This window comes from Geotrypetes seraphini, chromosome 2, assembly GCF_902459505.1.
Source record: "Geotrypetes seraphini chromosome 2, aGeoSer1.1, whole genome shotgun sequence".
In the NCBI taxonomy this organism is placed as follows: Eukaryota; Metazoa; Chordata; class Amphibia; order Gymnophiona; family Dermophiidae; genus Geotrypetes; species Geotrypetes seraphini.
Genome location: NC_047085.1, coordinates 431985173 through 431999742, shown reverse-complemented (window position 1 = coordinate 431999742; position 14570 = coordinate 431985173). Strand labels below are relative to the sequence as shown.

General features: G+C 41.9%; 1 protein-coding gene across 1 annotated transcript in view; it reads right to left on the bottom strand.

The window, feature by feature from the left end:
• Window positions 1–8200, bottom strand: part of MRC1 (mannose receptor C-type 1) — a 239932-nt gene extending 231732 nt beyond the window's left edge. The window contains 1 exon segment of the mRNA XM_033932883.1: window positions 7866–8200. Within this exon segment, the coding sequence (XP_033788774.1) occupies window positions 7866–7923 (58 nt within the window). The 5' untranslated portion in view covers window positions 7924–8200.
• Window positions 8201–14570: the final 6370 nt, after the last annotated feature.

The window sequence follows — 14570 nt, the reverse complement described above, 5'->3', positions numbered from 1 at the left end:
GCAGCTGTGAGGAGGCAGGAGCTCCTGCCACAAAGACTCCCACTGGACTACCAGGTACCTCGGTAGGCCTGGGGACTCTGGGAGTGAGACTGGACCACAACCTTACCCTTGAAGCACACACCGACATACTGGTCAGAAAAGGCTTCTCCGCATTATGGAAACTAAGAACCATCAGAAAGTACTTCGATGCAATCTCATTCAGATTACTGGTGCAATCCTCCATTCTAAGCTTACTCAACTACTGTAACATCATTTATCTGAGGTCTTTAAAAAAAAACAAACAACCAAACATTCAAAAACTCCGAATCATCAGAAATTTGGCAATCCGATTGATCTTTGGGCTAAAAAAATGGGAACACATAACTCCCTACTACCAAAAACTCCACTGGCTGCCCCTGGAAGCAAGAGTGCTGTTCAAGTTTGCCTGTCTTTGTTTCAAATCCATTCTTGGTTCGGCCCCCATGAACTTGGCTCCCCATTTTATCTTAGATTGTTCATCTGTTTAACCATCCAACTCTAAAGGCCTGCTGTTACAAAAGATACCTGAACACTTGCCTTCCAAGCAGGTCAACTGAACGATTGGCTGGGTAAGATTATCTCGCACTCTCCATCCTACCTAAATTTCAGAAAATTAGTAAAAACAAACCTGTTTAACTGATTTGTAAGCTAAGACCTCTTATGCCTTACCGCTTGTTTCCCAAGTTCTCTTATGCCTTACCTCTGTATCCTGCTCACCTATATTGTACCTACATTTGTTGATTGTACCTATATTCGCTGATTGTCCAGCCCTTCTTTGTTATAAACCGCCTCGAACTACTACGGCTTTGGCGGTATATAAGAATTAAAAAAAAATTATTATTAAAGGATCAGAGCCTGGAGAGGGGAGAGAACATTGGCTATAGAAACATAGAAACATGACGACAGATAAAGGCCAAATATATATTTGCGTTGGAGGAAAAGTTTAATGTAGTTTATTCTTAGGGAAAGTAGGAGGTAGTGGATACTGGAAATGGGCAAACTGGATGGGTCATTTGGTTTTTATCTGCCCGTCAGGTTTCTATATTTCTATATTTCTATTCTTGTTTGCACACGGTGAATAAGGCACTGATGGAGACAAGTAGATGAACTGTACTCTTAGAGGCCGACTCACTGATCCTAAAATACTTGCAGCAGAAAGTGTATTCTTTCATATCACATATCTTCTAAACAGCTCACATGACTTGACTACCATAACTGCGAAGGACCAAGTACGCAGCCTAGGAATAATCCTAGAACATAAGAATAGCCTTATTGGGTCAGACCAATGGTCCATCAAGCCCAGTAGCCTGTTCTCACGGTGGCTAATTCAGGTCACTAATACCTGGCCAAAACCCAAGGAGTAGCAATATTCCATGCTACCGATCCAGGGCAAGCAGGTAACTAAGGTTACTAGATTTTCCCAAAAGCAAATACAGACCCCATGGCCATGCCCTCTGGCCTGCTCAGTTCCGCATGCGTCATGCACTGTCCCGCTCCCAGCCCCAACCTCCTTAACCTGTTCTTGTGTTGGGACAGCATCTGCACATGCACAGATGTGACATGATGACGTCACCACATTGCAATCGTGCATTCGTGGATGCCGGCCTGACATTGGAAGCTTTTCAAAACACGGACAAAGTTCCGGGTTTTGAAAAGCCGTCCAGAGCCCGGGACATATCCTCAAAAGGAGGACATGTCCGAGGAAATCCAGATGTCTGATAACTCTATCAATAACAGACTATTGACTTTTTCTCCAGGAAATCGTCCAAACCTTTCTTAAAACTAGCTACACTACCTCAGTGATTCCCAACCCTGTCCTGGAGGACCACCAGGCCAATCGGGTTTTCAGGCTAGCCCTAATGAATATGCATGAGAGAGATTTGCATATGATGGAAGTGATAGGCATGCAAATTTGCTTCATGCATATTCATTAGGGCTAGCCTGAAAACCCAATTGGCCTGGTGTTCCTCCAGGACAGGGTTGGGAACCACTGCACTACCTTACCACAACCTCTGGCAATGCGTTCCAGAGCTTAACTATTATCTGAGAGAAAAAAGTATTTCCTCCTATTGGTTTTAAAAGTATTTCCCTGAAATTTCATCGAATGTCCCCCTAGTTTTTGTAATTTTTGACAAGAGTGAAAATTGATCCACTTGTACCCATTCTACTCCACTCAGGATTTTGTAGACTTTAATCATATCTCCCCTCAGCCGCCTCTTTTCCAAGCTGAAGAGCCCTAACCGTTTTAGTCTTTCCTCATACGAGAGGAGTTCCATCCCCTTTATCATTTCAGTCCCTCTTCTTTGAACCTTTTCTCCAACCTATTGCTTTCGAACAATATCCTCATTTTACTACCTGCAACAACTCCAAAAAATAAGGAACTATTTTTCTGACTTCACCCAACTACTCTATACCTTAGATGTATGTTTTGATTATTGACCTTCACGTGATTATCTTAAGGTGGCCAAACAGATTGAAAAAGTGACAGCAAAAGCTATAAAGATGCAAGGGTGCATAGGGAGAGGTATGGCCAGTAGGAAAAAGGAGGTATTGATGCCCCTTGTATATGACTCTGGTGAGACCTCATTTAGAATATTGTGTACGATCTGGAGACTGCGCCTTCAGAAAGATATAAACAGGATGGAGTTTGTCCAGAGGTAGGCTACTAGCCCTAAAAACACTGACTAAGGCATATAAAGAATAAGACAAAATGGTACCAGACATTCAAATCTATAGTCAAGCTATTGTTCTAAGAAATGTGAATTCTGCCATTATGGCCCTTAGTTTGCAAGCATTCCCAGGTTTAAATTGTAGCATTTAAACATCTGGAGTGGCCCAGATATTTAAATGCCATTTCAAAACATGGGTCATTCAGGCATGGTGGCATGGAAAGGTGGGGAAAGGAAGTAGTCTAGAAGGCTAGAAGACAGATGCGTATTTGTATTTCATATAAAGAATCCATTTCAATGTTTATGTTTGCTCTGAGACATGTGTCCAGGTTCCCTACAATGCAATCTTTTCCACTATGCCAGTTGTCCTCCCCTTAATTAAACCTCCCTTCTACTCCCATGCCAGCTTCGTTGATCCAATTATACTTAAGCCCCCCCCCCTCAAAAAAAAAACTGTTCCTCAGTAGCACATGACCCATCCCACTTGATTTGCCAACATTGGCTCTCCATGATGTGGCACTTCTTGATGGAGGCAGCCCCTCACCTGTAGGCAAGAGCTTCTCCTTAGCTACCCACAAATATAGCAGAAAAACTCATGCCTTGTTCAATTTCCTTCCTGTAAAGGGCTGTAAAAGCAAGAAATTTCTTAACCATTCTCTAGCATCTCAGGCTGCCTCACATGAAAAAGAATTTCGATCCTTACTGCTCACAGCTGTTTCCTGTAAACATTTCAGAAAGGAGGGAGAATACAGGTGAAGTATGTATGACAGGGAGCTGAAGCTGGGAGGAGGAATGTGCATGGAATATGATGAGGGTGACATGGGGGTTGGGAGAGGAGTGTGCATAGAGTATACTGGATATGATTAGGGAAATGGTATTGAGAGGAGTGTGCAAAGAATATGTATAGTGAGGTGTATGAATGTGGTTGAATAGTGGGATACATAGCCATTCAAAAGAAAGCAGAAGAGATGCAGCAAACTCTGGCTTTAAGCATGCCACCTGTGCTAAAAGGCTGATATTTCTTTCCAATTGGTGCACTGGGGTCTGTTGTGCATCTACAAATATAATGTAAAATACTGTATAGTGGCAAGGGTGGACTCCCCAGTTAGTTGCAAATTAAAGCTCATGGCTCCAGATTCCACACCTGATTTCAAATGAGCATGAAGTATCAAGGATCAGAGAAAACTGCCAGATCAAGGCAGATCCTGGAATTGGAAACAGAAATAAGGAATGCCGACCTGGATGTGGTGGCGATATCCGAAACCTGGCTCACAGACTCCCACGGGTGGGACATGGTCATACCGGGTTACAACTTGCTTCGCCGGGACAGAGAGGGTAGGATGGGAGGGGGTGTAGCATTATATACTAAAGATGACATTAAGGTCACGAGAATCTCAGATGTCCAGTATACTGGGGAATCCCTTTGGGTTAATTTGGCCAGAGGGAAGGACAAATGCTTGTATCTTGGCGTAATTTACAGACCCCCAAGACAACAGGATGACCTGGATATGGAAATAATCGAAGATATAGAAAATATCACCTTGCGTGGGGACACAGTATTGCTAGGTGACTTCAACATGCCTGATGTGGATTGGGTTACACTTACCTCTGCTTCCGGTGGCAGCAGGAGGCTATTAAACTCTATGAAAGGAGCAAGCCTCAGGCAACTGGTGTTGGAACCGACAAGGAATCAGGCAATACTGGACCTGATACTTACCAATGGAGAAAGTGTCACAGAGGTCTCGGTGGGCGACACATTGGCCTCCAGTGACCACAACATGGTATGGTTCAATATCAGGAAAGGTTTCACTAAATCTACTACACTAACCAAAGTCCTCAAATTCAAGGACACAAATTTCAAAGAAATGGGAGACTTCGTTCACCAGGCGCTACAAAGCCAAGAAGAAACCGATAACGTGGAAGACATGTGGTCAACTTTGAAAGCAAACATACAAGAAGCAACAAACCGCTATGTAAAATCAGTAAGTAAACGACGAAGGAACAATAAGCCACAGTGGTTTACTGCGGAGATCTCAGACCTGATCAAGGAAAAGAAAAAAGCATTCATCTCTTACAAACAATCAGGGAAGCAGGACTCTAGAGCAGACTACCTGGCCAAATCAAAAGCCGTCAAAACAGCAGTCAGGGAGGCTAAATTCCTCATGGAGGAGTCTCTAGCAAAGAACATCCAGAAGGGAGATAAATCCTTCTTCAGGTATATCGGTGATAGAAGAAAAAACTCAGGTGGGATTGTACGTCTTAGGAAACCAGACGGAGACTATGTGGAAAAGGATTCGGAAAAAGCCCAACTATTAAATGAATACTTCTGCTCAGTCTTCACCCGAGAAGCGCCAGGGCTCGGCCCTCAGCTACAGACAAGGGTTGGCTCAGTTGATCCGTTTAGTAACTTTGAGTTTACGCCCAGCAGTGTCTACGGTGAGCTGTCAAAGCTCAAGGTTAACAAAGCAATGGGGCCGGACAACCTGCACCCCAGGGTGCTTAGGGAGCTGAGTGATGTCTTGGCGGAGCCACTGTCCGCGCTCTTCAACCTCTCCCTTAGTACAGGCAGCGTCCCGTTGGACTGGAGGACGGCTAATGTCATTCCACTCCACAAGAAAGGCTCAAAGATGGAGACAGCAAACTACAGACCAGTGAGTCTAACATCGATAGTGAGCAAACTAATGGAAACTCTAATCAAACACCAATTAGATAAGATCCTGGATGAGGAGAATCTACGGGATCCCCGACAACATGGATTTACTAAGGGGAGATCCTGCCAATCCAACCTGATCAGCTTCTTTGACTGGGTGACGGGGAAGCTGGATATTGGGGAGTCCCTGGACATCGTGTACCTAGACTTTAGCAAAGCATTCGATAGCGTACCACACCGCAGGTTACTGAGCAAGATGAGTTCTATAGGATTAGGTAACACATTGACGAAATGGGTTGGGAGCTGGCTTGGAGGTAGGCTCCAAAGGGTGGTGGTGAACGGCACCCCCTCCGAAATGACGGAGGTGATTAGTGGAGTACCACAGGGCTCAGTCTTGGGCCCAATCCTATTCAACATCTTTATAAGAGACTTGGCAGAAGGGCTTCGAGGTAAAATAACATTATTCGCCGATGACGCCAAACTGAGTAATGTAGTGGGCAAATGCACAACAGACGAAGATTCAGTGCCCGACAACATGATGCACAACCTATTCCTACTGGAGCGATGGTCTAGGACATGGCAACTCAACTTCAATGCCAAAAAATGCAAAGTTATGCACCTGGGCAGCCAGAATCCATGCAAGTCTTATACCCTTAATGGCGAGATCCTAGCAAAAACGGTAGCAGAACGAGACTTGGGGGTAATCGTCAGTGAGGACATGAAGTCTGCCAATCAAGTGGAGCAGGCTTCGTCCAAGGCAAGACAAATCATGGGCTGCATACGAAGGGGTTTCGTCAGTCGTAAGGCGGAAGTCATTATGCCATTGTATAGATCCATGGTGAGGCCCCACCTGGAATACTGTGTGCAATTCTGGAGGCCGCATTATTGCAAGGATGTGCTGAGACTGGAGTCGGTGCAAAGAATGGCCACCCGGATGGTCTCGGGACTCAAGGATCTACCATATGAAAAACGGCTTGACAAATTACAGCTATACTCGCTCGAGGAGCGCAGAGAGAGGGGAGACATGATCGAGACGTTCAAGTATCTTACGGGCCGCATCGAGGCGGAGGAAGATATCTTCTTTTTCAAGGGTCCCACGACAACAAGAGGGCATCCGTTGAAAATCAGGGGCGGGAAACTACGAGGTGACACCAGGAAATTCTTTTTCACTGAAAGAGTGGTTGATCGCTGGAATAGTCTTCCACTACAGGTGATTGAGGCCAGCAGCGTGCCTGATTTTAAGGCAAAATGGGATCGGCACATGGGATCTATTCACAGGGCAAAGGTAGGGGAGGGACATTAAGGTGGGCAGACTGGATGGGCCGTGGGCCCTTATCTGCCGTCTATTTCTATGTTTCTATGTTTCTAAGGCATATTTCCCGATCATGGATTAGAAGTTTTCATATAATAGTTTCTATAAATTAAGGCACCAACATACAATAAGATCCACAGAAAATTACTAAATATTTATTCCAATGAGTTGTGGCAGTTTCCAAACAACATATAAATGAAATGAAGGCCAGAAGCAGCTTACATAGAAGGCAATAGCTAATACATTTATGCCATTATGTTATTTACAGTGCAGAACTCTCCAGGTGGGTGACAAACATCTATGAGCAGACACTTGGTTTTCATACAGTGGCAAAGCCAGAAGGTAATTGGAAAATGGGTAGAATTGGTGTGCATGACATATTTTCTCTCGGCTGCCCACCCCCACCCCCCTGTGCAGCTTAAAAATTAAATACCTTAGGCAGGCAAGACTCATCACGCCCTGCCAATTAAAGCTGTCCTGACCTCTCCATAGCTCCCATCATAAAACAGCTGCCAATATCATCAGCATCAGTAACTCAGACCAGTCTTCTGATGAGAACCGTGGATGTCTTTAGCTGGCATTTCTTAAATTTGCTTTCAACATCAAACCAATCCTCTGCACCAAGTGGGACAGTGACTCATACAAGCACGCACACTGCTTCCATCAAAAACATCAGTCCTACACTTCAATCATTGCACTGGAATAATAACACTATGAAATGATCAGTCATCATCATTCCAAGTCACTGTTCTTTCCTATTTCCTTTCACAACATGTGTGGGCTGAATGAAACTTTTGAGAGACTTCCTAACATCTCTACCTTATAATCTGCAAATTAAATTACTCCAAGAAAATCTTGCAGATGGAGATCGATTGTAATGCAGTATTGATCTGTAATAACTAAATACACAAATCTATATTTCTCTCTTCCTCTTTTTCTCCAAGCAGAAAATGACACTAAGGGCTCCTTTTACTAAGGTGCGCTAGCGTGTTTTAGCGCACGCACAAAATTACCATGCACTAAACCACACGGTACGCATCTAGAATAACGCCAGATCAATGCTGGCGTTATGGTCTAGCACGCGCTATTCCACGCGTTAAGGCCCTAACGCACCTTAGTAAAAGGAGCCCTAAATAACAAATAAGTGATCTTAAATAAACTTAAATGAAACATACTTTAACAGCACATTCATCGTAAATATTGCTTAATGCATTACCCTGTTGAAGCGTTCTTTGAAGAAGAAAAAGAAATGCAAACACCAGTAAAACAGTCATTGTTTCATTATGTTCTTTCCCCCAAAATTGAAGCTAGACACGCAGTAGATCCCTTTCAGAAAATCCAGGATGAACTAAAAGCATTCCGTTTTTGTAGGCTCTGCCCATCAAAGGAAAGCAGTGGGTTCTAAATAATAAGGAAATATCCTGTCACATGAGACACTGACAGGAATTCACAGGTCAAACGATTTCCTAAGCTGATTTCTCAAGAGAGAAAAGATCTTTTGAATAGAAGCAAAAGTGATAACATATGATAGCAGTCCAGAGTAGTTTTCTGGGAATTGGTGATGAATGTCATTTATGAATCAGTGCTGGCTATACTTAAACAAAGCAGTTTTAAGGTCATAGTGGAAAAATATCTGTGTGTCATAATTCCAAGAAAGTTCAAATGAAAGAGAAAAAAATGTCATCAAATCAAAATAGTGAAAAAAAAGCCAACAGGGTGCTCAGTTACAAGAAAGGAATTTTGCCAGTTAGAATTCAATGTTAATACCAATGTTGTATACAGTACACTTCTCCCTCCGTATTCACTGTGATAGGGGATTAACAGACCTGCAAATACAGAAAAACCGTGAATAATTTTTTCGTATGTTATTTGCTGTTTTCTATTAAAAACCGTGAATAACATGGTGGGAGACCTGGCCTGTTCCTGAAGGAAAGGCAAAACAGGGATGAAGAAAGTGCTGGGAATCAGCGGTTTTCTCTGTAAATGCTTGGAATCAGCGATTTCTCTATGCAAGCTGATGTAATTGGGGGGGGGGGGGAGGGGGGAGGAGTCAGCAAGCTAAAAACCGAGAATAATCGAAACTGCGATTGCTGAAACCATGAATATGGAGGGAGAAGTGTAGTCTGTTTTGCTTATCCCATCGTAGTATGTGCACATTTAATAGTTAAAACTATGAAAAGATGGATTATTTGATGTAAGCAAATAGCATTACCTAATGCCCACAACACACATTTTATTTGCGGGAACATTATTATTGTTTTTCGGTAATAACGCCACACATGCAAATAAGCTAGTTAGAAGTACTGGTACATTTTATGCTCATTAACATGATAACAACATTGGATAGTGCTAATACATATTATCACCGGATCTTCAAAGCAGGAATATTAACTACAGGTAAAATTTCCTTTTGGAGGTTATTTTAATGAAGACCACTAAATCAAACAGGATTCTCCAATTCAGAAGACATATCAGGTCATAAATTTTCCAAAGCTCAATTGGATAGATAAGTGGGATGTAGTGGTAATTTTGAGAATGGATTCATGGACCACAAAATCTTATGTAACTTATCACTAGGAAAATGAGAAACAAAAATTTGGATGGTTGGTTTGACGCTGAATTAGGATCAGTGAAATGGGAATTAAGGAAACTTGAAAGACTATGGCTGAAATCTGGTGACAGTAGAGAGAGAACCAATTGGAGAACAAAATTAAAAGAATACAAAAAACATATAACTACCAAACGCACTAACTTCTATACACTAAAAATCGGCTCCCCAAACTCCAACATCAAAAACCTTTTCAAAATAGTCAACAACCTCTATGACATTCAGACCCTAACCCGCCCTACCTCAGACTCCCCTCCACCGGCCAACGCCCTGGACGAGTTTTTCAACAGCAAAATCTCCAATCTGAGATCCTCCTTACCGGTTGTCACTACCAACCATCTGAACTACCCAGTTGCCCAGCCCTATGACGAACTTAGGGCTAGTCTGCTCTGGAACAACTTTACAATCCCTACCCGGCAACAATTCTGCATGCTCTACTCAAAATACGCTAATTCCCACTGCAAACTAGACTGTTGCCCACCTAATGTAATGAAAGTTGCCCCGACCACCTTCAAAGCCAAGTTACACACTTGGCTCTTTTTCCTCTTACAATCGGGCACCTTCCCTGAGGACCTAGGCCAGATCCTAATCACTCCAATTGTAAAAAAACCCAATCAACCCATCTACCTGACATCAAATTACAGACCCATTGCGAACATCCCCTTCTTTGCAAGGTTAATGGAAGGTCTGGTCAACCAAGACTTAGTAACCTATCTGGACAAATTCAGCATTCTAAATGACAACCAGTCAGGGTTTCGTCATGGACACAGCACCGAAACTGTTATTGCTTCTCTACTAGATTCCCTCCATTCCCTGTTTAGCCAGGGCACAAGTGCACTAGTCCTTCAGTTTGATATAACTAGTGCCTTTGACTTAGTTGATCATACCATCCTCTTAGACTGTTTGGAGTCAATCGGTCTCTCGGGCAATGTTTTAAAATGGTTCCAGGGTTTCCTAAGTAAGCGTTCATACCAAGTTTACAGTGACAATACACATTCCTTCAGCTGGGTAAACGCATGTGGAGTCCCGCAGGGCTCTCCCCTGCCCCCACACTATTCAACATCTACCTGGCCGCTCTAGGGAACCTATTGCAAAGCTTGAAAATCAAATTCTACATTTACGCCGATGACATTATCATAGTCTTTCCCCTAACCAACGTAACTCCTGAGACAAAAAATCACCTGGGATCTATCCTAAAGCAAATCAAACTATGGATGACCAATTTAAAATTAAAACTCAATTCAGAAAAAAAACAAATTCTTCCTGACAAGTCCGAACGACAAAATCAAAGATTCAACAATCTCCTTGAACGGTCAAGTCTTTCCTATCACAGATTCCATAAAAATTCTGGGAGTGACACTAGACCGCAACCTCACCTTTGAAATTTACACCGACTTACTAGTCAGAAAAGGCTTCTCCGCCTTATGGAAACTAAGAGCCATCAGAAAGTACTTCGATGCAACCTCATTCTGCTTACTGGTGCAATCCTCCATTCTGAGCTTACTCGACTACTGCAACATTATCTACCTGGGGTCCTTCAAAAAAACCATTCAAAGACTCCGTATCGTCCAAAATTCGGCAATCCGACTGATCTTTGGGCTAAAAAAATGGGAACACATAACTCCCTACTACCAAAAACTCCACTGGCTACCCTTGGAAGCAAAAGTGCAGTTCAAGTTTGCCTGTCTCTTTTTCAAATCCATTCTTGGTTTGGCCCCTTTATACTTGGTTCCCCATTTTACCTTTGACTGTCCATCCAGACCCACTCGCAGAGCTCATCTATTCAGCCATCCAACTCTAAAGGCCTGCCGTTACAAAAGATTCCAGAACAGAACACTTGCCTTCCAAGCAGGTCATCTAAATGATTGGCTGAGCAATACTGTCTCTCACTCCTCATCCTACCTGAACTTCAGAAAATTATTAAAAACTAACCTATTTAACCGATTTGTAACCTAAGACCTCTCTCCCGACCCTTGTCCCCCAAGATCTCTTTGTCATACCTCTGCTTCCTACTCAACATACATTTGACCCCTTATATTGCTTCTGTTCCCTGCTTACATTTATTAATTGTATCTGTACTCACTGATTGTACTCATTCGCTGATTGTCTAGCCCTTCTTTGTTGTAAACCGCCTCAAACTACTACGGTTTTGGCGGTATATAAGAAATAAAATTATTATTATTATGGCATTTAGTTGTTATTTAACTGATATGGTGTTATGGCAATTACCTCTATTCCAAGGTAGTCTGTAGGGGTGTCCCCTATGTCTCAACTTTGTAGGCCAGATGAGGTCAGGAACCATATTTTTATGAACAATTTGTCATATAGGTAAAACACTAGGGATACCCCTACAAGGCCAAGGCTAGGAAAGAGATGGTTTTATTCTTGTGCAAGCCACCTCCCCTTAAGCTGAGCCATGGTCGGCAAAGGTAACGGAAAAATCAAGCTGGACAGACTAGCATTTAGGGATCCAGGAAAGGCATTATCACTGAAGACAGAAACTGATCTGAAAAGAAGTGCTCAAAGCAGAATTCCAAACATTGAGGAAGACAGCAACCAAGTTCTGGAAACTTATAAGTGGACGAATGCAAGTATGGGTCAGAAAAGTGAATGATAACAACGGCTAATCCCCTAGCAGGTTCAGCTGCCAGGAGGCAGGAACTGACCTTTAGGTTCTTATAGTGGAGTTCTGTGACTGGCCGCTATAGGGTTTGAAGGGACCTGTTACCTTTGACAAGGATAAGATTTTTGAGTTCAAAGAGTATGGAAGACCAGTCAGTCATCTACGTTACTTTTAAGAAAATGGTTTAAGAGGCTTGGGGTCTAAGAGCAGCTATGGGAAGGGGAATAAACTTTGAATAAAGCTAAGTCCATTATTTTATAATATATATTAAACATATGAAATAATAAATAAATGATAAATAGTGGAAAACGACACTAGGAATTATGAAGAATCCGACCACCTGTGTCTGTTGATAAAGGTGGATATCTGAATTCCTAAGAAGTATTCATAATGAAAAATTAGAAAACACTGATAACATACCCAGTGTTGTTATGTAGTTTAGACTGTTGTGGTGAAAAGAGTTATCCAAGAGTGACATAAATTCCCATTCACATTTGCAGAAAGTGCACCTGAAGGATTCCTGAGCCGTTTGGAATTCAGCACCAAATTATATAAGAGAAATTACATCCCTTGATAAATTTAAAAGTAACTTGGAAGGCCTTGGTTTGGTATAGGTTCAGGATTTATACAAATGATTCAGACGTTGTATAGCTCCCCTGCTGAAAGATTATACATTAATAATAATTTATCAGTGTTTTAATTTGCAGAGGGGGGTTAGACAAGGCTGTCCCTTATCTCCTTTGCTTTTTGACATTGTCTTAGAACCCTTGTTATTAGCCATTCAACAAGCAAAGGGGATACAAGGTATTCCTCGTACAGATTGGGAATATAAAATCTCTGCATATGCAGATGATATACTGCTTTATTTGAGGAATCCAGAAAATACCATTCCATGCTTGCTTGAGTTGATAGAGAAATTTGGAAAATTTTCAGGATATACGATAAATTGGAGTAAGTCCGAAATTCTTCCACTTAATGTGCATTGTACTAAAGGCTTATTTGATTCATTCTCATTTGTATGGAAAGAAGATGGATTAAAGTATTTAGGTATTAGAATAAAAAACACACTAGAAGACACAATGAAAGAGAATGAAAATTTTTTATTAAAAAAGTAACAGAAATGTGTGAGCAATGGAATCCTTTACATCTTTTTTGGTGGGGGAGAGTCCAAACTATTAAAATGATGATATTGCCTGTGGTTTATTATCAAATGAGTATGATGCAGTTTTTTTTTCAGGGGTCCTTTTATAAAAAGTTAAATGGTATTCTTACAAAATTTGTTTGGCTGGGTAAAATGCCTAGAATTGCCTTAGTATCTTTACAAAAATCAATTGCGGAGGGTGGGGTAAATTTTCCAAACTTTTATAGGTATCATCAAGCCTATATTTTACGCCAGAGTATGTATTGGGTCCTCCCAGAGCTCATGGATAATATCCCAGATTGATTGTATTTGGAATGGCGACTCATGTTTCCTATAAACTTATTTCATGTTCTTAGTATTAAAATGCCTAGGAAATATAAAGAGAATAGAATATTGATGGATACATGGAAAACTTTGTGTTATGTCAGCAATTTAAGTCCAAAACACAAATCAACAAATCAATCTTTATGGCTAAACTCCAAGATTCAAGTTGGCGGTTTTAAAATCGTATGGAAGCATTGGATTATTGCAGGTATACGGACTCTAGGTGATGTTATTTTAAATGGTAAACTGCTTGTTCTTAACAATTTTCTAAATTCCAGATCGGTGTTGGTGGACAAATGGGTTGTGTAACTCTACCAGCGGATAGAGAGAGATAAATACTGAACAATCTATGCTGCATAATACCTTTAAGGAGAACTATTTACTTCTACATAAGAACACAGAACATAAGCATCGCCTCTGCCGAGTCAGACCATAGGTCCATCATGCCCAGCAGTCCGCTACTGCGGTGGCCCCCCAAGTCAATGACCTGTAAGTGATCTATTACTCTAAAGCATTTTGTATTGTATAGTAACCCTCTAATTGTACCCTTCAATCCCCTTTTCTTTCAGGAACTTGTCCAAGCCCATTTTGAAGCCCAAAATCGTACTCTGCTCTACCACCTCCTCTGGAAGTGCATTCCAGGTGTCCACCACCCTCTGAGTGAAGAACTTCCTAGCCTTTGTTCTGAATCTGTCTCCCTTCAATTTTTCTGAGTGCCCTCTAGTCTTTGTTGCCCCCATCAGTCTGAAGAATCTGTCCCTCTCTACCTTCTTTATACCCTTCATGATCTTGTAAGTTTCTCTCATATCCCCTCTAAGTCTCCGCTTTTCCAGCGAAAAGAGCCCCAGCTTCTCCAGTCTTTCAGCATACGAAAGATTTTCCATGCCCTGTATCATTTTTGTTGCTCTTCGCTGGACCCTCTCAAGTATCGCCATATCCTTCTTAAGGTACGGCGACCAGTATTGGACGCAGTACTCCAGATGCGGTCGTACCATCGCCCTATACAGCGGGAGGCTAACTCCCTTGGTTCTGGTAGCGATACCTTTTTTGATAATGCCCAACATTCTGTTCGCCTGCTAGTAAAGGACACAACTCTTTTGTCTAGACTGGTCTGATAGGATACTAAGGAAACTGCATACTTTGCCCATAAGTTTGCTGCATGATTCAAAGTACATGCATGCTCAAACTATTCAGTTCATAATATCTAGGGGTGTAAAATAGCTAT